Below are 22646 nucleotides of genomic sequence, written 5' to 3'. Positions count from 1 at the left end.
GGATAATTTCACTCCCTTTGCAATGTAAATGTCTTAGTTAATTTTTGAAGAAGTAGCCATGTTACTCTCTTGCAGCATAAAAAAAGATGAAGGGAAGGGGATGGAAGGAATGTGGCAGTACAGCCAGGCCTCTGTATCCACAGATCCAGGGATTCAAGCATTCTCGGCTTGACAATATTCAAAGCAAACACTGATTTTGCCAAATGCACCCAAGGAAGTAGGTTTTAGTCTGGACGCACAGCGTCCAAGACGTCAAAATGGCAGCACCCATGTGGATGGGCACCACCATAAAGTCCATGCTCCGCGCGTACTGACAGGAAGGGCCGTGAGGAAGGTAAGAACCTTCCTAACCCTAATATGGCCCTTCCTAACCCTAGTACGTGCAGAGCGCGTACTTTATGGCAGTTTATAACCCGCCGTAGTCATTTTTTTCTACTGCTTATGATGAACTATAACTTGACCACTCATATCTGAAAGATGGGAGTGGTATTTTGACTTCTAGGCAGATGTGTGACATTTGAACATCTGTCTGGCCATGTCTGCATGGGCCAAATTACATGTCTTCCCCTCTTCCTCACAGCGATCAATTCAGACAGTTGGTTGCGGTAAGAGGCTTGTATGATAATAGCATGTGAGGGGGAAATTGGTTGCTGTTACCTCCACAGGAACATAAAATATATGCAGACATTTACCGGTAGTTTATCTTATACCTAAATATGCCACTAACTGGATGCAAGCCAAAATGTGTTCTGGTTGCTAAGAACAAGACTCATACTCCTGGACGTTTCCAGGAGCAATGGCTCTGTTTTGAAAACAAATTGTGGGGCTTTAGCAAAATAAAAGGTGTTTTTTCTTCTGTGTGTGCGTTTTTACTAGAAGTAAGTTTTGGGGGAGGAACATTTTTAACAGGGATGTGGCCAGCAATGTGTTGATGAAAACTGATACTGCTAAAGTTATCCACCCTCACATATAGTCAATGAAGCAGTGATACCCATACTAAAGAGTATATTTGCAGGTGTCAGCTTATTCACTTGTGAAATCAAGTAGTCATTGTCATTCACATTCATGCTTCTTGTTTGTTTCTTTTCCACTGCATTGACAGAAACAAACCTGATTTATAATTTAAAAGGATGTTCTGTTCCATTACCTCTTTAGAGCTGAGTGCTTCATCTTCTGGAATAGGTACTATTGGATGAGTAGGCTGAAAAGCAGAAAAATGTCAAGAACATTACAGGGCAGGGATGGCATTTAATAGCATAGCCTGACAGGCACTTGGCATATAGGAAACAAAAGGTCTCAGCAATGAGGACAAATGGTTGGTACCCGCAAGCAGACATGTTCATGATCCCCATGAAATATCTTCATGTTTGAAAAACTACTCTTGACTACATTAAAATGCCCTCTTTATGATGTGTGTGTGTGCTATGTGTAGGATAGGTTTCCATAGTCCAAAGATGCTCACACTGTAAGTAGTGCTTCGCTGTGTACACAAACAGGCAAAGCCTGCAATGTTGGGGCATCAGAGTCAGAGAATAATTCTCTCTCCCAGCCCAGAAACTCCATTTGGACTAGAGATGAGTAGCCACCTCACCGTTCACAGAATTCTTGTCAGGGATCCCAAACTTGAATTCAGAAGGAGGGCTAGTTTTCCACTCCTTTCAACAGTATCTCCAAGAGCAGTACTTTCCACAAGTGCATGAATCAGGAAGGCATACTCTCAAGGGGACATCAAGACAAAATCTGCTTCCAGTCTCTTCTGCTCCCAACCATGGAAAATTGAAGCCTACCTGTCTGCTACCTGTATGGTTCTACAGAGACCTAGATGTCTAATTTTGTCACTATCTGAAATTGCTTTAAAGAGGGATTCAACAGATCCATCTGTTGAATCCCAGTTATTTGAAGGACTGTGTCTCCCTATATGAGCCCATAAGAGTGCTACAGCTCTTCTTTCTGTCCCACTATAGGCTAGGATGATTTCCTTTTTGCTGTCCTTCCTCTGGCAAATAAAACCATTCTTATTCATTAGGCTTCTATAAATTTATTTTGAAGAGGTTTTAATGGCATCCTATACTGTTTTGCTGGTTTATATATAGGCTTTTAATTAATTTTAATTACTTTTAACTAATTTTAACTTTTGTTTTAAAGCACTTCTATATTTAGGCATCTCACTGATGTTTATGCAGTTTTTAATCTGTAGTAAAGTGCCTTGAGTCCCATTGTTGGGGAAGAGGGTGGGAGAGAAATGGATTAAATAAATAAATGAATAAATAAATAATCAATCACTCAATCCAGGGACAGGAAAAGGTGGTCCTCCAGATGCATTTGGACTACAGCCACCATAATTCCTCATGCTTGATTGTCATGGTTAGGGACGTGGAGATTGTGGGCCAAAAAAGAAGAAACATCTGGAGAGCATGTGAGTTGCTTAAGGTCGCCCAGAAACTATTCCCTCTTTGCACATCTGTAAAGGACATCTCTCAATGTCCTTTCACAGGCACCTTGAAGTGGAGTTGAACATGGAGAAAATACCATCTCTTCTTGGCAGCACAGCTGATACTTTATGAGAGACTGTCCGGCCTGCCCTATTGGAGATCAGTTTGGTGCAACTGGGAACAGGGCTTCCCAGATGGATACAGAATAGCTACTTCTCTGTAGAACACCCAACTGTTCTCGGCTCTGCTGCCAGTAGCAGTCTTTGATTCACAGCCAAAGTTGAGAACTACAAGTCTAGTAACTGTGTAAATACCCTAAAGGGACCAAATCCCATCTGATCTTGGAAGATAAGCAGATTCAGCCCTGGTTAGTCCTTGGATGGGAGACCACCAATGCATACCAGGTGCTGTGGGCTATATTTCAGAAGGTGGGGCTGGCAAAACCACTCCTGAGTATTCCTTGCCTAAGAAAACCCTATGAAATTCATGAGGTCGCTATACATCAAAAGTCAACTTGAAGATACGCACGCACACACACATACACACACAAAATCTAGGGAACATGTATAGAACAAAAATCTTTCCCTCCCACACCATCACCACTACACCTCACACTTGTCTGCATTAACTTTCCTCTTGTTTCAGATCTGAAATAAGTTCCTGGCATCATTATTTCCCAGCCAGAGATGTGTAGTTATCAAACAGACTGGCACAGTAGCTGCCACTGAGGAAAACTGTGCAACAAATTAATTGGAGTTTTGTTCTTTTACTGGGGAGGGAATGAGTTGTTGTTTGCTTTCGGTACTTTTCATGGTACAGTAGATCACCTGCAGTCATTCTCAGCAGTAATCTGGGTTTTATAAAGACTGCTTTTGCAATAGGTGTTCTTTTCATTTGCAACAGGAGTTTCACAGCCTTGACATCAAAGTGTACCATCTGGCAACTGGCAAAAACCATAGCAACAACACTTTATAATTCCTTTCTTATCCATGTCAATTCTGCCTTAGTGAATCAGTTTCATGTTTACCTCTTTCAAACATTAATTTGTTCTATGCCTTTAAGAAAGGAAGAACTATTTTGCCCTGATTCATATGAGGAAGTAAAGTTCACAGAAACAGTATATTTTAAAAGGCAATTGAAGCTGTGCAATTGTTTTTATAATTGCTTTAAATACAGTCAAGGTTAAAGGTAAAATAATGCTGAACAGAAGCAGAGGAGAGAGGATTACTTATTATCAAGATAAGTTTTTTGGAGGGGGAAATAGATATAAGGAGTTGTATCATATTTTTTATATGGCTCATGTCCTATCGTTTTTCCATGAAAGCCATTAGCAATAGCTACAGTTAAAGATAACATTATAACAAACCAAAGCAATTTCTATATATTCTATATTTTACTTCTTTACCAATTTATCATATTCAATAATTAGAATTTTGATCTCATACATATAAATACCAATTGGAAATACCGTTTTCCCCTATTCTCATTAATTTTAAACCAATATTTCCTTACTCTTCTACATTTCCACCATAGGTGAAAAAAAGTTCCACTTAATCTTTAGACTTCCAGCAATCATCTGATATAACTTTATACATCTTTGTTTGGAGTTACATACCAATTTTACATCATTTTATGAAAGTTCTCTTTAAGATTATTGCAGCATGTAAATTTTAAACCCTTATCCCAAATATCTTCTTGGGAGTTTTTTAAACAGAGTGCTTTGATTGAGGTTTCCTGCATGGCAGGGAGTTGGACTGGAAGGCCCTTGTGGTCTCTTCCAACTCTACGATTCTATGATTTGGTGATGAAGTGAAACTGGCTGTATAGCATTAAGATCATTCTTACATTTCACAAAACTAATTTATGAATGATATTTATTTTAAAAAAAGCTTTTATTAAAACTGAATTTCTCTCTGTGTGTTCAGCTAGGTTAAATATGCTAAGTTCAACAAATGCTGAAAGTCAGTTTGCTCTGCACTTTTGCTCTCTAGTGGTAAAATGAACACAGTGCAGTGCAAAGTCTTATCAATGGCAAATGGGTTCATTTAAAATGTTTCCATTAGAACACCTAGCAGTCATGCTAATGCCTGTTAAATAACACAGAGAAGAAAGAACCTTTAAGGAAAAGTCTAAATCTGATTTAAAATAAAAGTGTGTGTGGAATATATACATTTGGACTACATTTCCCAGAATCCCCCAGAAAGGATTCTGGGAAATATCTGCTGGACTCTGGGAGAGTTCATCCCAAAATGTAATGTTTCTGAGATCTGACCAAGCTCATGTCAAAGAAGGCAATCCCACTAATTTCTGCCTAACAGTGGTATTTGTTGGGAACCATCCTGGTTTATTATGAAACCATTAAAGAGAACCATTTGTCAAAAGTAGAATATACAGCTATATTACATAAATTAAATACATTAAGTAAGTAAGCAAAACTATAGGGTTTTTAAAAATTTCTCTTCAGACTGACTAAATCAAAACATTTACCTGTTCTTTTTCCCCCTTTCTCACCTTATTATACAAAGTATTGCGATGATAAGGACTATAAGAATTGTTATGCACATCACCAAAGATGGAACCCAAATGGTTGAATGGTCCGGGAGTTAGTGAGTCAGCATGAGAGACAGCCTGAAGATGTAATAGGGACTTAGTAGGTGGGTTCAGTTTAGTATGGAGAAAAGGATGGGAAAGAGATGAATCCTGGAAGAAAGGGAAGCGAACAAAGAGCTTGGTTAACAAACGACAAAAGACGTCATGACAGAAGCCCAGTTTGCTTGAATTGCACAAAATGAGAGATTCCAGGAAGGAATCGATTATGATTCAGACTCAATTTTCTAGTTATTTGAATCAGTAAGAAAGGATTAGTATCAACAGGACTTTTGTTTAGTTGGGCTGGTTGTGGAGATTGCCAGGGAAGGCCTATGATAGTTTTCTGCCTGAAACAGAACAGCAAATGGTAATCTCCACTCAGCAAAACCGAGGCACAAAACACCCAAAGTTAGCCAAATTATTTTATCACCTGAGGCAACTTTCCTCATCCCTGACATTAAAAAAAAGTATTATCAAGGTAAATAACTAACAATTTGCTGGCCTTTCATGACATCCTAATAGCTGTCAAGACGCACAGGTAGCCCTGTTTACTTCCAGTTCAGACCTGGCCGTTCCCATGTATTCATGCATTGCATACTCATGGTTAAACAAGTAACAGTGCAATTCCAATTCACCAAGGCTAAATCTGAACTGCAGAATTAATGCAGTATGACACAATTTTAACTGCCATGGTTCAATGTTATGGAGCCTTGGGATTTGTAGTTTGTGGTGGTATCACTGACAGAGAAGGTGACATATCTCACAAAACTAGAAATCCCAAAATTCCATAGCATTGAGCCAGGGCAGTTAAAGCGGTCTCAGTCTGCATTAATTCTGTTGTGTGGCGGTAGTCCAAAATGGCTGGAAGTAATCTGAGCTGACACTTTGTTGAATCCATACCCCTCTCGGTTTTGGAAATTACTTAGGATTACCCTGGCCCCAACCTAGCACTGACTAGAATAGTAGTAGTTTTACTAGGCTGAAAAGGATTAGCATCTGTTGTAACCTGCCTCCTCCTTTACCCCACCTTTTCTCCATCCTTTTGTTTGTGTGTGTGTGAGAGAGAGAGACTCTTCTGCTGCCTGTTCTCTTTTGATGTTTAATGTTAGGGAGAAGAGCAGTTGATAACATACAAGGAGAGAATCTTGTACAAGGAGAAAAGTGGGGTATTCAGATAGGCAATCAATCAAGCAATCTGAGTAATAAGCCAACAAAAGGTGCTTATGCTGAGATAAACTCAATTCAGCCAGCACAACAGGCTTTTGCAGTGTCCTAACAACCACTACAATTCCCACTGAATAGTGCAGTTCCCATTAGCATAGTGCAACAACAGGTTTCCAGCTGCTGATTCATTGAGAGGAAACACATCAAATTCTGGGATAGACCGCTGACAGAATGTAGAAGAAGGTTTTTCTTTCTATTTATACTTGAGTATTTACTCTCTATCAGCCTTCCAGACCATTTCAATCAACTGACAAAACTGTGAGCAAAATATTAAACTAGTATTCTTCAGGATGCCATTGCAATCCCTAAATAAGGAACTCCATACCATAATGACATCAGGAAACCTCAGGAGTAAGTTGCATTCACTATTCTGCCATGGATAAGGCTTAGAGAGATTTGTGCAGTGGAGAGGTAGGTTGATCATGGGCTGCCTTTTTCAAAATACTGTCTATACTTGGGTACAAGTCAACCTCATGTATAAATTGAGGGACTGTTTTAGAGTCAGAATTTAGTGGTGCTTCTTTCTAAGCTGTATTATTTTATTGACCAGCATATAAGTTGATCTAGGATTTTAGGATCAATTTTGGGTCATAAATTTCTCAACTTATAGTTGAGTATATACTGTAGTTCTTTGCCCTCCCACAACATGTAGGTTTATTATTTGTGAGCCTATAAAATGAAAATGAAAACTTTCTCTTACTAAGAGAAACCTAATTAGTCAAATTCATTTATTACATTGTTAAACAAATGGATCCTTGTAAGTAGATAGTGAATTAGGAACGAAAAGAAAAAGAAACTTTACCTGTTCAGTTTGGAGATCAGTGGTTTCTTCTAAGTACTTTTTGAATGGATTTGGCTGGATAGGTTCCTCTTCTTTTACTATTATTTTTGCTTTCACCATTGTTGGGCGGATGACACCAGGTTTTGTCTAATTTTAAGGAGAGAAGAAGGTTTGTACATTTTTGTTTTTTAAAAAATCTTATCAAAAGCTATGGGATAATAGATTTTATCATCATCAAAATAATAACAACACCATTTATTCATAATGCCCTTTCCACTAAAGGGAAGAACATCAAATATATATAATCAAGAATGGATGATAAAATACAACAATATAACATAAAATGCTAAAATAATATGCTAATATACTAAAACAAACTCCTTTGTTTGAACATTTTTATCCGGTCTTAAATTTACTTTGAAGATACATTTATGGCTTTTGTAACATCTAAACCAGGGGCAGACAAAATGTGACCTGCTTTGTGTGGCCCCCAGGACCATTTTTGCGCCTCCCAGGGGTCAGAAAGTGCCCTCCATTTTGTCATGTTCCCCACCCCAGGCCAATTTAAGCCCAGGAAAGGCCTTCTTTTTGAAACATGACCAAGAAGTAAAGAAAAAGGCCTTTCCTGGGTTTAAAATGGCTGGTGGATAAGTGTTCTCTTGATAAGGGGGTGCATCCCTCCAAGATTGCCACTAATTTTCCACAATTGTCCACCTCTGATGTAAACTGATGCATGGTCCTATTAATGAACTGTGGACTGAACTCAGGGACTACACCTTGCAGTATCATTGCTTGTCCCATACTGTTATCATATGAATTATATCTATAAGTTTTCAACTTTAAACAAAAATAATTTGTGGGCAATGGCAGCATTAGAAACCCAGAGCCAACATTTCCTTTCTTTTCTGAAATAAACATACAACATCCTCTCCGACTGTCAGGATTTGTCAGGGACAAGTCCTAATTAATCCTCTGTCATCCCACATTTTCTTTTTCTTTTTAAAATATTTTTATTAATTTATCCAAAACTTAAAAGAAAAAGCAAACATTAAAATTTAGACAACAATAAACAAACAACAAAAACAGATTAACAAACAAGACAACAAATAAATTAATAACAATCAATGGAACCCATCGACCATTTGCACTTGGCTGAAGTAAAGTTGATAAAATATTCACTTTTCAAAAATATGTGTATGTTTATATTTCTGTTTTCTTTTTCCTTGAATATTAAACCATACCTAGTTGCACCTTCGACATAAGGAAACAAGTGCTATTATACAGATTTTTAGCAAGTACCTCCTTCAGAGTTGTACTTGTTTACTGACTGAGATTTGACCTTTCCCTTTCCATGAATGATCACTGAAGCTTCTATCCATATTACAATTTATCAGTGATCTTTATTCTCAGGTATATCCTTGTGCTTATTGTCATCTTAAAATTCCTTATTCAGACTGTCCATATTTTTCAACAACTGTCATCATTTTCCTGTCTTCCCAACAGACCTCTGTATGTTTTCCAGGCTTGGCCAGTTTTTAATCCAATAGTCTTATCGGAAGCCATTTGTTTTCTATCACCTGTTGGTTTATCCTGTATTAAAACTAAATGTTCATCATCTCTTTTCGCTTTATCAACTATTCTTTATTAGTAGGTATTTCTTTATTTTTCCAGTACTGTGCATACAAGATTCTAGCAACTGATATCATATAATATCCTTCTATATATTTTTCTTCCTTCTTTTGGGTCATGTTTAGGTCATCTCACATTTTCAGTGCTTTTAAAATATCCCAAATTTACTCTTTTCTCCTCCCACTTTCCCCCTTTGTCCTCAGCTTACTTAATTAATGCAAACAGACTTCAAAATGCAAAATCAGTTTGCACAAAACTCAGAAGGAGGAAGAGGAAAAGAGGGAGTGGAACTGTGCCCTTCCCAGTAGGCTCATTCAAAGCAAACTGCTGCAGCCTCTTCTAGTTTGTCTGTTCCTCAGTTTAAAAAAAAATTCCCTCTTGACCACACTCTGATGTTGCTTAGCCACACGGGTTCTGGTTTTGATCTGTGAAATCTGGGGAAATATGGTAAGGCTGGTTTTTGCTTTGCAGTTAATAAAATGATACAATCCCAAGTTACTGCTGCTAACCTAAAAACAAGGCATGCCATGGTTTGATTGATTTAATTGGATTTAATCACAAAGTAGTCTGAGTAAGAGGATACTCATGATCTGCTCTATTTCTATTATTCCTGATGAAACAGTTCACCAAACCTCTGTTCAATCATTTAACAGTCGCTCTTTTGCTAGAAAAAAATGCAACTCGGCTTCAACACCATCTAGACACTCACGCAGCTTTCCAAAATATTTGTTTGTGTTGCTCAGTGGCACTCCAGCCATTAGGGAACCATTTGACACAGGCCCAGGCTAAGACTGTGTGAAGCTAAATACTGAAGAGCTGTCCCTGCAACATTCTTTGTTTTGAATTTCAGCACTATCTTTGCCTACAAAGTGTGTTGAATCAACACATGAAGAGGGGGAAGCAATATGCCTGCTCACTTCTTGTTCCAAGTTAGAACTGCTGTGATTCCAGACCTTTCCAAGACTTCTTTTGGTGCTGAACAATGGCACTCATTATTGTTGTCAGATTTATTGGTTGTGACGTGATACAGCAGATGGTACTATACAGAAGAGATGGTTTTTCAACCATTTTTATGGAGCCCCGGTGGTGCAATGGTTAAATATTGGTATTGCAGCCACAATGTTGTATGTTTGATCTTAGAGGAGGGCTCCAAGGTCCACTCAGCCTTCCATCCTTTCATAGGTCAATAAAATCAGTATCCAGTTTGTTGGGGGCATTTGGTTTACAGATTGTAAACTGCTTAGGGAGTGCTAGTTTGTGAATGCATTGAAGGTGAAAACATTCAGATGTGGCAATGGTTGCAGAAGCCTAAATTGGCTACAGCTGGAGTCCAGAGCAGCAGCCGGATGCTCAAGGTCAACTGAGCAGGACTAAATGTAAATATGCTATGTCTTCAGTCTGAAGAGGAATTGGTGTCTATGGTGCATAGCAACTTGTATAGGAAGAGGCTGGGCTTTGCGGTTGCCTCGTGGTAATTCTGTATATAAGCAAAAATGCTATGCTGTGGGATTGTGGGAGTTTGAGATAGTGTGGTGTGTCAGTTGGTAAGAGTTTTTTGTATAGTGGTGATTAGCTCGTGTTATTAGAAACAAAGCAATAAAGCCCTCTTAAGAGTGAACTGCTGGAGAGTGTTTTTTGATCTAGCAGCTGTTTCTCCAGGCACTCTTCCAAGCAAGCTGAAAGCTTATGTTTGGAGCTTCACTCTGTTCCTGTGTTGGAGAGATAGCCGACGTCTTCATCCATCAGCCACCGGACCGGAATCACAAGAATCATTGGCAAGGTTCATCACCCAAATATCAACATAGTTCACTGATAAGCTGTATACTTGTGATTGCTTGCTATTTTGCTGTTGCAGCCCCTCAGAGTCAATGGTAGAACTGGGACTCTAAACAACTAATTATACCCAGTGTGTCATCTGATCTCCCCCTCAAGAGGACATGAGAAGTCCATTGCATTTGACTGACCTGTGTAGACAGGGCCTAGGTTGCATCTTCACAGAACTAATGCAGTTTGACACTGTTTTAAGTGCCATGGCTTCATCCTGTGGAATTCTGAGATTTGTCATGTATTTAGCCTTCTCTGTCAGAGACTTCTGGTGCCACAACAATTTGCAAATAGGATGGAGTCATGGCATTTAAAGCAGTGTCAAACTGCATTACTTCTGCAATGTGGCAGGAGCCACAGTTTTCTCCTGTTGACCAGACACTGAAAGATGCATAACCATTTTCAATATTCTTCTCATAGAATTGGATACACCCCCTGACCAAAAAACAAAACAAAACCTTTAATGCTAACCACTTTTCCATCTCACAATTAAATCTATATCATTTTGGAGATGGTGCTGATTAATCTTTTTCCCCCCACAAATTAATTTTTATTACACAATACATAATACAAATTATATACAATCCACATTTCATTATATACTTTTCTTCCCCCTCCCCCTCCCAAAAACAACATTGAGGGAAATACATTCCAATCAAGTTAACAATAATTATCGGAGATGTAGAAAATACCATTAATTATATTTTTTACTTCTTCATACCACATTTTACCTTCCACTTTCTTTCCATTTTTCTTTCCATGATTCTTTATTGCTTTTCCCAATATATTTAATTCTTCTTTCCATAAGTAAACCAAATAATAGGTAGCCTTGTAGATGGTGCTGATTAATCAACCATCATGCCTGCCAGCTTTTTCTGCAACCTGGCTGTGGGTATCTTTGGGTGAGTGTGTAGCTTTGTCATAAACATTTTTCCAAACTCTGGCTTCAAGACACTATTTTCCATTGACTCCTTTTGTGTTGTGAAAAATCGACTCCAGTGTATATTTGAGGTCAGGAAAATAGGCATCTAAATTTTTTAAATTAATGCATTCCCTATCATTGTAACCATTCAAAAGAGAAAGTGGCAATTTAGTAATAAAACATACTTTTTGACTCTCAGTCACTGCAGGCCCCGATAAGAAGAGGTTAGCCTGAAATAAAATATATACAATATTAGAGCAACTTAAAGATTCCATTACGTTTAGTCATATTATGAGGAACAGTACTGCCAAAAGTAAAACCTGATGTCTTGGCCTTGTTACACAATCCACACACACAGCATGACTGTGCAGTTCTGCAGATCTAATTTCACACCATACTATGGTGACAAGTGCTTTGTAATCTCTTGCTTTTGTCTTGAAAAAAATATGAATGGGTTGGGATTCACAACCAAAAACAATATGAAGGATCAGGTTTTAAAAGAAGACATAAACAATTTGCCACAGTGTTATAGAAGTAAGAAGGATGCAAAGGGGAAATGGGGTGCAAATAAAAACTATTCCCATAAGTAGGGATGCCATATCCCGCCTGTAGGCGGGACAATCCCTCTTTGGGCAGTGCCGACCCGGTCCCGGTCCGGCGCCAAAACCGGGACGGCACCACCTGCGGCCACTTCTGCCCCCGCGCACGCCGCAGGGACCTCCAAGGCCTCGCTGAGGCCTAGGCGCGCTCTCCGCGGTCGGAGCTCCAGCCACGGAGATGCTCCCTCCCAGGCCCCAGCGAGGCCTTGGAGGTGGCTCCGTGATCGCGGAGTCCTCCAAGGCCTCGCCAGGGCCTGGGAGGAGGAGGAGGCTGCTTGCCACCACGGCGATGGCCGCGATGACGGGTGGCCCCCGCGCCCCTTCCCGGCCTGAGAGGAGGCCGAGGCCAGGAAATTTTAAAAAAGGTCTTACATTTTTAAACCTTGTCCTACATTTTTCCCGGTTTGGAGGTCCTCAGGTATAGCAACCCAATGAATTGCAAAAATGTAAATTTTTCATAGCACCCATTTGCCAACTGCTAAGGATATATTTGATCGAGTGATCCATTGAAAAGGCTGTGGCCAGAGGTTGGCTGCTCAGGATGTGCTTCCATGTTGGTTCTTTTATATCTTTGCTGACACTGCAAATTGTGAGTAGGGAAAGTTGGGCTTGTGAACTGCATACACCCTTTCTTTTGCAATTTCTGAAGACTTTCACCAGTCCCCCACACAGCCCCTCCAAAAATGTAAAAAAACTGATGCAATTTTGGGTGATATTTTGCTCCCCAAATCATGCAAAATGTGTGATAACACCACCACCTCAGAACCCCCACCTCCCATATAACTTTGTTTTCATCAGATTCATTCTCAAAATGATGGCAGACAATGACACAACATCACTTCCAGTCACCATTTTGAGAAAGAATCTGAAGGAAAACAATGTCTTAGTTTTACATGACCCTCCATTATGACATTATGTACGTGCTGAGAGACCTTGTGTTTCAAGGTGGATTTGTTCCACTGATAACAAATGCTAAGGAGGATGAAGTTCTATCTTGGATAAGTCCAATAGTGTGTGGGTGAGTTATTTTAGACAGGCACTACTAATTATTTCTCTATTTGAAAATGAGAATAAGGCTTTATATCACTTATGTGCACACTTATGTTATGTGCAGCAAGGCTCAAAATAGTCAAAGCCTGGGGAAGAAAATAGAGAATTTATTAATTAGGAATTGGTTAAATAGAATCTCAACTACAGCCCTATCAGAGAAGTTACCCTGTTAGTTAAGAGTAGCAAAAGGAGAAATAAAAGAAGATTTATTTGATATTGCATGGAAACCATTTATTAGTTTTATGTGTCAAGGTAATGGTGAATTTAAACTACTGAATAATCAAGTGAAGTTTTGGATTGATAACTAGATAAATAGTATTATAATAAAATACAAAGGAAGAGAACAAAAGTTGCAGTTACTAGAGGTTTAACAGAGCAGTATTTTCATTGTGCATTATAAATTGGGTTAGGGGTGAGGTGAGCTTGTTTGGGACAAAGAGGAAAACTGTTTTAATAGTGATACTGTATTATTGTCATTCCACAAATAAAATCTTTAAGAACTAAAAGAAATATAATTTAAAAATACAAATGAAGATCTAGTTTTGATGATACTTACAAATTTAGTTTCCCGCCCAGCTGGTCTTTGCAAAGGTGTAGATGACTGTAGAGAAAGATTAATCAACAGATTACTGTTAACAGCACCACAGTTGAGGCAGTTCTATGTGCATCGCACAGAGGTTTTTTTATTATATTTAGGCCCTTTTCAGGGTGTTTCCCCCCACACACACTTTTACCACACAGCAATAAAGGCAAATGCACATGCAAATTTAACCAAACAGGTTGTGAACATGGAAGGAAAAATGGGTCTTTTAAAGGCATCATTAGAATGGTAATGGAGTAGCTTATTACTATAACAAATTATCCATCTGAACAATTAGAAGGATTCCTGAACCCTAAACTGGAATAAATGAATAAATAGACACATAAATAGGTATACAATTAACTGAAAGTATGTGTTATGCCATACAAATCCATGTGCGATCACAGTTATCAAACCGTGTCCAACACAAAGACAATAGGTGTGGAACCAATGGGTTTGGATCCAATCCATCAATTACTGTGGGTCCTTTCACAGCAAATAGTCCCTTTCTCTCTACATTCTGTTCTAGAATACACATTCACCAACCAATGTTGACCAAACTTGATATTTACACTTCAGCTGATATCCCAAACATTTGCATACAAGTCTAGGACCAACTGGCAAGCTTTCACTTTTTAAAATATTGCTGGTTTGGGGCCTATTTTGCTCTGAAGTTTGTGTAAAAATATATTCAGGATGATAGATGGCACCAATCAAACTTTTGTTTCATTCAAATCATAAGTGAAAGCATCAGCATCAACCTAGTAACACTGGGTGAATTTCTCTAGGTACGGTTAAACTGTGGTGGCACGTACGTGTGTTCGTATGTGTGTTTGCTGGTTTGGTTTTGTTTGGTTTTATTTCTTTTCTGATTTCAGGTTTAGCTATCCTCAGAGGTGAAACCTAGAGATGAAGCCGCTGTGAGAAGAATTAGCAAATATGCCACAGAAGATGAAGCCTATATATCTGTATCTCCTAGCTGGAATGTAGTTCTGCCAACAAAATTTTGCATACAGATGAACTTGTTCATTATTTAAAACGGGGAATAATTAACCAAATATGAAATTAAATAATGCTAAATTAAATTTGGTTAATATGAAATTTCATATTGGAACATTCCTGATTGGTTTGCTTCATTCTGTCCTCCTTGTAATAAAAGACAGGTATTGAACCCTATGTCTGGAGCAGCAACAAGTCCTCTAAATATCCATGGACAATATCATTCACTTACTCTGCTTATGTCTGAATCCAGCATGTTCTGCAGGCAGCTTGGGGAAGAATCACATCGGCGCTAAAGGGAGTGAGTGGAAAAGTACAGGTGTTCAAGGACAAACAATGAAGAAGGATAAGAAAGCATCCAAAGAAGCTACTTCTGATGCCTGCATACCATAGCCAGGGGGTCCTGTAGGACTTGATCAATAGCAGCACACAGCTCTTCTGTCTGTTGCCTGAGCTGGGCAGGAGAGCACATCTACAAGAATATTTAAAGATATAGTGATTACCTCTATGTTTCTGAAATTCATGTCAGGGAATACATTTGAATGCATGTGCTCTGTTGCTTTTACATGCTGCATAGTATTGTCCTTGCCTTGATACCCCCTTTTACAGTCTGTATCTCTGCTACAGACAAGCACAAGAGGTAGCATTGTGTTGTCTTGCCAAATGCAAACTGTAATGTGTTATCAATGGCACTGCCTTAGAATGCCCCCCCAGTCCTTCATTCACAGTACCTTCACCTTATTTACACCAGCTATCTTTTTGGGAAAAAAAATCTTCTCTTTCTCTTCACCACCATTAGTCTCCAAGCAAAGCACAGCCAAATTGGGCTGCTGGGTATGTGCCTCTAAACCAGAGGTGGGGAAAATGAAGGGTATGGGCCAAATATGGCCCCAAAGGTCATTATGGGGCCTGCAGGAGCAACCCCAGTTTTTTCAAGAAATATTTCTTCCAATTACACTCCATATCCCCGAACATTCAAAGCTATAAACATTGGGAAGCTTTGCAGAAGACCACAACACAATGATTTGCAAATGGACCCTGGGACACAAAGCTCCCCAGATGTTTGCATCCGTTTCTGAATCAGGACTAAAAGGCTCAAGGAAGTAGGCACATGGATACATTTCCACAACAATTTGGCACAGCCTACATTTTATGGGGGACACGGCAATGTCAAACATTTGTTCACAGTGGACATTTTCAAGCAGAGGAAAGCTAGTGAACATGGAAATGTGACCAGAAATTAAATTATTTTAATAGTGATATTTTCATTACATAAAAATGAATGTAACCACCTCTGGATGTGTATCTAAATCTCTGTCCTCAGCCATGCCTTCTTCTGTGGTTGGTTCATCAAGTGCCTGTAGATTAATACACATTGTTTTTGTAATTAAGGCAAGGCATGAAACAATGATAATACCAGAGCAAGAAGAATAGAAATACAAGTTGGAATTTTATTCATTTATTATTATTATTTCATTTCTATCATTTATGCCCAATTAAACTGTCAAAATAAGGTTAAAGCATGTGGATATGGATAATGCATAAGAGGAAGGCATATAATAAAACCAGCTGTCATCATAACAACCAAATTTTGCAGATTAAATATGGTTTTATGAACATCACCAACAATTCTTTATATAAAACCTATTCAAGGGTATTGTGTTGACCATACAGCAAGATAAAACAAAATCCACAAGAGTGATTTTCTTAAAACAGTAAAAAAATTAAGAGTGTGCACATTGCTCCTGAATTTTCTCTTCATTGTTGAGCTACTTAGATTCTCTTGTTGTTTTAGGCTAATGTATCCAACCAAAATCTACAATCAAGAGAGCTCTTTTAGGTATTGTCAAGGGGGCATTCACACATATTTTTTTGTTGTGAGGAGATCCAGATCTCTACGGTGATGCAGCACCATATTGATGTTCCCACTGCATTTCCCATTCCCAAATCTCTCTGTGCCATTTTAACCCTGTTGCCATTCACACTTAACCCTATTTCCATTCATACTGATTTAAAATGGAGGCTCCTCTATTTCCAGGAATGATATGACATTCCATAGCGTATTCACACTACCAGATTGATTCCATAGTGTTACACTACCAAAGATCTGGATCATTGTGGCACTTTAAAAAAGATGCGCTTAAGGACCTGGTGTCTAATACACCGGGTTAAGCAGGTTTTTCCATGCCTTCCCTAGCACACTACACTGGGTGCATTTGGGGCCAGTGGAAACATAGTGGAAATAACCCGGTTTCACATCAGGTTATTTCCATAATGTGAATGGACCCCAAGTGTCAAAGAACACCCATGGGATCTGTGTCCGTTTGTCATGCTAGATTTCTGATGCAGTGTGCCCTCATACCCTTTAGAGGGAGCCTGCACATTGCTGCATTACTTTCTGCCATAGCACTGAATTATTTGAATTGGTTTCTATTGTAAATTCATTCTGAAAAGCAGTTCTCTAACCCATGGATGAAAAACATGAGATGCTCTAATGGGGATTTTTCCTCCCATCAGTCCTACTCAGCATAACTGGGGTAAGGGATATTGGGAGCTGCAGTCCAACACCATGTATATATGGAAGGTCATATGTTCCCATCCCTACTCTAATCAATACACCACACGTTCAATACTAATTTTTGGAGAAGGCAGGAAATCAGTCAAAAGCCTATCTGAAATATTTTTGTATTAAGCTCAACAGTTAAGACATGTCTATTATGGCATTCAAACACATTTTCTCATTCTTCTCCAGGAGTCTGTCTTATATGGAGTCAGGTAGCCGCTGCATCTGGCACCTCCTTTGCTACCACTTAAGCCAGGAGCAATCCATATACCATCTGATATTCTGGAAAGCTTTCCAAAATAAATGTTAAAGAATGCTTATTTCTTACATTTTAAAATAAGCGCTAGGATGCGCTTTTGAGGAAAGGACTGACCTTCTGCTCCAGGAGTAGTGTGTTGGTAGGGATTGCTGCAAATGCCTTGTAGCTTGTCTTGATCTTGTATGGTTGTAAATAGTAATGTTTTTTTTAAAAATGGACACAAAGCAGCCAGAGGAGAGGGATAAGAAAACACAATGTCCCATTAATGATAATTCTTTTAAGTCTTGACTATAAATGTTATTTCAAAATTTATGGAAATGACATGACACATTAATGCACATACAAACACACACACTTCTAGATGACAGTATACCATCCATTTTGTTAAAATATAATCGGGTTTACAATATTTAACTTAGCAACACGATGCACATCTTCACATTTTCAGCCAGCCATGCCAATTGCATGCATTGAGAGTTTTTTCCTTCTGCCTAGAGAAGAAATAGTTAGCTGTAAGATCAATGAAGAGCACTTTGAATAGGTAAAGATGGCTTTTTTTTTTTTTTTTTACAATGGTGATAAACTTTGCTTTTGGGGTTACCCGGACATCACACCAGATCCAACTTTGTTTTGGGATTATCTGGACATCGCACTTGAGCCAACACTGGTAGTCTGATAACAAATCACATATACTGGAACTGAGAAGGAGAGGAGACCCAACATGTATCTGCAGTAGACAGTTACAGCACACTGAATCCACTTTAGCTGCCATTGCTCCATCCTTAGTATTCCTGGGATATGTAGTATGGTGAGGTACATAGAATTCTGTGCTAAACAGCTCTAGCCTAGTCCCTGAGCTACAAGTAACAAATGACAGAGTGCATGAATTCTCTTTCAGATCACATTGGATTTGTACACTCATTGCTGCTGGTGACTGTTTTGGCAGACGTTCATCTCAATCGGAGCAGGGGAGACTGTCAGGAATGCAAGGATGCAATGAGAATAGAGTAGTCTGTGAAAGAATTAAACTTGCACGCACACACAAAAGCACACACACAGCTCCTTTGTTGTCCCGCTTTCAAACCATCTGCCTGTTGGTTTGTTAGCTGCATTAATATGCTCTTATACCTTTAAATGTCTTACTTGTGGGTCTATGAAAGCAATTTGAATTTTTGCAATTAATAAAGGACATTGTTTTTTTGTTTTTTTCAGTGGCACGTACATTTAAGGAAGTGTATTTGACTTCTTCTCATTACAGGTTGTGGGAGGAAATTGCAGGGATGGAGAGCCTTTGCATGCAATCTATTAACAACATTCCAGCACTAAGAAATTCCTTTGCAAAGGAATGTGGCCCATACACAATCGCTGGTTGGAAATTTGAATGACGTTCACTGATGAGGAAGCCTTTCCCCAAGCCCCCGTGCAAAGAGTTAGAGAAAGGGGGAGGAAGTCAAAATGAAGAAAGAACGTGGATGTGAAATCTCTCCCCCCCCCCCTTGCCCAAATATCTCCATTGGGCCATTCAGCTCAGAGCTAGAATCTTTGCAGTGACATAAACAGCTACAAAGAACACAAAGCAGAAATAAGACCTCCCCATCACTGCCACAGCAGCATGGTTTGTGCAGTCTGGAAACAAAAGCCAATTAAGTGGGAGTGTTAAATATTTCAGATGATCAGGTCTTCCTCCCCAAATAGGCCATTTCTTAAGTGTCAACACCTGTGAGTCATTTTGTATATATGTGGGGAGGAGGTAACTTCATTTTCCGCCTTGCTTTGCTAATTGACAGATGCAGAGTAGCTGGATGAGTGAGTAATAAGTAGCATATTCCCAAAGATGAGCTTTTTAGTGCCCTTGAGGCACAGCTGCAAATGTAACCCTTTACAAGTCAAGGTGCACAAAGTGCAAAGCCAGACAAATTGGTTTTGGCACCAGAAGCCAACAAACAAATACCACAACTTTCTTCCTGGCAGTAAAATTACAACAAATTAAACAACCAACAATTTCCTGCCCTTTCAGGAGAGCCAAAATCTGCTGCCAAGGCAGCATTCTCCATCTGGTAAGGGCAGCTCTGCTTTGGAAATTGGTACCCACCTCCCTTTATTTTGATACTCCCATTTTCTTATTTAGTTTTATAACAGAAGACCACCCACCTGTTGTTGTTCTTATGTGCCTTCCAGTCAACTCTGACTTCTTATCCTGGGATTTTCTTGTCAAAGGATCCCTCTACACTAGAAATACTGAACTGCAATGGCTCCATCCTACAAAATCCTGTAGTTTTGTCAGGCACTAGTGCTCTTTGGCAGAGAAGGCAAAAGACATTATCAAATTACAAATCCCAGGATTCCATAGGATGGAGCTACAACATTTAAATTAGTGTCAAACTGCATTATTTATACAGTGTAGATGCACCCAAGGGTTATTCAGAGGAAGTTTGCCATTGCCTACATATTAGCCCCAGGCAGTGTGATATTGCCCAAAGTCATCCTGTGGGTTTCCTTGGCTGAAAAAAGGATTCAAACCCATCTCTCCCTTAATGCTCCTGGTCTCTAGTACACAAGCTACTATACCACACTGACTCTAGTCTATGTGTCTGCTTGGCTACCTAACATCCATGTTGGCATATACAGGAACATCTATTCAGCTTCCAGAAGGTCTCCCTCCCACCCAGGCACTAACCAGATTGTAACCTAGCCTCAACACTAAGGGTCTTCAGAATATATCTTTGGATTATAGGAGCTGGTATTTAAACTGAAGCTGAAACTTAATCCATAAAACAGTTCTAGTTTTTCCAAACAATTTCAGCATCTGCATACTATACAGTGTACTCTGCAGGTCTACAGCACACAGGCAATCCAGGGGTGGTTTTAAACAAGGCATTTATCATAGTATCACCCTGTCTCCTTCCCTGAATTTACAAGAGCTACACATTATTTTTGCATTCTACTTGCAGCCATCCCTTGCTTTTCCAGTGCTTCATTTGTCTTTTTCTTACTTGATTAAAAAAAATCGGTTAAGAAGAAAAATCAGACTAAGTGCAAACATGCCATGCAAGTACTAGTGTGAAGCCAAGTTTCATCTGAAACCACTCTCCACAGAGACAATGAAACTGTTGTCAATACTGTATAAAGATTGCATCCATGAATGTGGAATAATTCTTGTCAATGGCTAGGACCAATCCCCTGATAAGATTCTGGAATACTTACACTTGATGTGTGAGAAAGTGGCATGATACATAGCTCTCTGTATGTGTGCTTTTTTGGCAGAGTTTGTGTGCTTCTCTTTAAAGTAATATGCAAACTGCATACCATCTTATCCCCTCCTTCCCCTGAACATGGTTCTTATGTACATGGAGCAGGGAACCAACTCTAGTGCTTAGTTTAAACTTTAAAAGAGTTATCTGAGGAGTTGTACCAAAATAGTTACAACAGCTTGGACAGCTCTGTTAAGATTCAGATTAAAGTCTGAGCAGATGCACCCCTCAATGAAATGGGAGCTACTTACAGTGGGATCAATGAAAGAGCTAGCAACTCGAAGGAACAGTCTTTAAGAAGATGGAGCTGATGTTAACATGAAGCTGGCTTGTGATTTACAAGTGACACTGGTTAAATGTAGTTATTTATAAGCACTGACATGACCATTGCATTTTTAACTGGAAGTTAATTAAAACAATTTCCATGGAACCAATAATATGAAGTGAGCTTTCAGCAGCAATGACTGTTAAACATTGACAACAATATCTACAAACCATCTCATCGTGAATGTCAGCTTAAATTATTGCTGTCATCAATGGGAATTCAAATATGGGATCATGGCCAACAAGCTTTATGTTTAAAAAAACTGCACATCACAGTCAAAACACTTTACTCCAGAATGAATTAATCTCCCATCTCTTCTAACTAATTGGTTGTAGAATAAAACTGTTAGCTCATTACAAACAATTTAGTAGGGGGTGGGGGGTAATCTTTTGGAAAAGCTGGTCCTCTGGATTTCATGTTGCTGGAACTTTTTACATGTCCATTTCATGGATTTGAAATGAAATGAGCTTTAAAGTGTAACCATGCTGCAGATTTATAGCTATTTAACTGCTTGCTTCATCCTCTGGAATCCTAGAATTTGTAGTTTGGCTAGATATGTAGAATTTGTTATTGCACTTTCTATAGCTACAGTTCTAGAGCCATGTGACAGAAAAGGGTAAGTCTTTTGCTAAACTACAAATCCCAGGATTCCAGGGGCTGACTCATGGCAGTTAACGTGGTATCAAAGTGCTGTATTTCTATAATGTGGATACACCCTTAGAAGTAGATATTTCAGTAATCTTAGGTGATGTTACAAATTAGCTTAAAGTGATGTTACAAATACACTTTTCCCATGACAGAGGCCCATGCTTATTTAGATGCCCATGCAGTTCTCCTGAACACATGTGAATCCCCATTTACTTCAATGCACAGGTGCAATCTATTTAAGCAAGAGAACACACATTAGTTCCATTCCTTTCCACCCATTCAAACAAAGAGAAAAGCCATTCTAGATAAAAAGAACACCCTATTGCCATTGGATGAATTTACTCAAAGGTTTTGCTGGATAGGTGTCATAAATATCCTAAATAGCATATGTATTGGACTGGATGCAACATTAACCACATTTCTAATACTGATTATCTCAGAATATGGGTTGTTGTTATTTTACTGCAATTTGATTATACAGGTCTAGTATCCCTTATCCAAAATACTTGGGACTAGCAGTGTTTTAGATTTTGGAGTTTTATTTAAAATTGTGGAATATTTGCATAGGCATAATGAGAAATCTTGAAGATGGGACCCAAGCCTAAACACAAAATTCATTTCTGTTTCATATACACTTTATACACATAGTCTGAAGATAATTTTATGCACAATATCTGTTAATAATTTTGTGCATGAAACAAAGTTCGTGTACACTGAACCATCCGAAAGCAGAGGTGTCACTATCTCAGCCACCAATGTCAGCAATTTTGGATTTTGGAATATTTCAGATTTCAGAATTCCAGATAAGGGATACTCAACCCGAAGTCTCTTTGAAATCAATAATCTAACATCTGATTGATTTTGGTGAGCCTCCTCTTACCGGATCTAAGCCATTATTCAAGCAGAATTATCCATATATTTTTCTCTTTGTACACCATTTGCCTGGATCAGGAAGGAATGGGGAAAAGAAT

The 22646-nt window shown here is 38.9% G+C and overlaps 1 protein-coding gene across 4 annotated transcripts in view; it reads right to left on the bottom strand.

Moving 5' to 3' along the window:
* Positions 1-22646, bottom strand: part of LOC121919719 (muscular LMNA interacting protein) — a 59019-nt gene that overhangs the window by 4369 nt on the left and 32004 nt on the right. For 2 of the 4 annotated variants that reach the window (XM_042446578.1, XM_042446576.1), the window contains 9 exons: positions 17566-17628; positions 15922-15987; positions 15018-15101; positions 14862-14921; positions 13607-13651; positions 11587-11631; positions 7048-7173; positions 4920-5132; positions 1148-1201 (listed from right to left, as the gene is read on the bottom strand). In XM_042446578.1, coding sequence (XP_042302512.1) covers positions 1148-1201; positions 4920-5132; positions 7048-7173; positions 11587-11631; positions 13607-13651; positions 14862-14921; positions 15018-15101; positions 15922-15987; positions 17566-17628 — 756 coding nt within the window. The remainder of the gene's footprint in view (positions 1-1147; positions 1202-4919; positions 5133-7047; positions 7174-11586; positions 11632-13606; positions 13652-14861; positions 14922-15017; positions 15102-15921; positions 15988-17565; positions 17629-22646) is intronic. The other 2 variants (XM_042446577.1, XM_042446579.1) reach the window with 2 other exon arrangements.

Source organism: Sceloporus undulatus, chromosome 1 (genome assembly GCF_019175285.1).
Source record: "Sceloporus undulatus isolate JIND9_A2432 ecotype Alabama chromosome 1, SceUnd_v1.1, whole genome shotgun sequence".
Classification (NCBI taxonomy): Eukaryota; Metazoa; Chordata; class Lepidosauria; order Squamata; family Phrynosomatidae; genus Sceloporus; species Sceloporus undulatus.
Note: the sequence above shows the minus strand (reverse complement) of the source record. Positions and strands in the feature narration are given on the sequence as shown.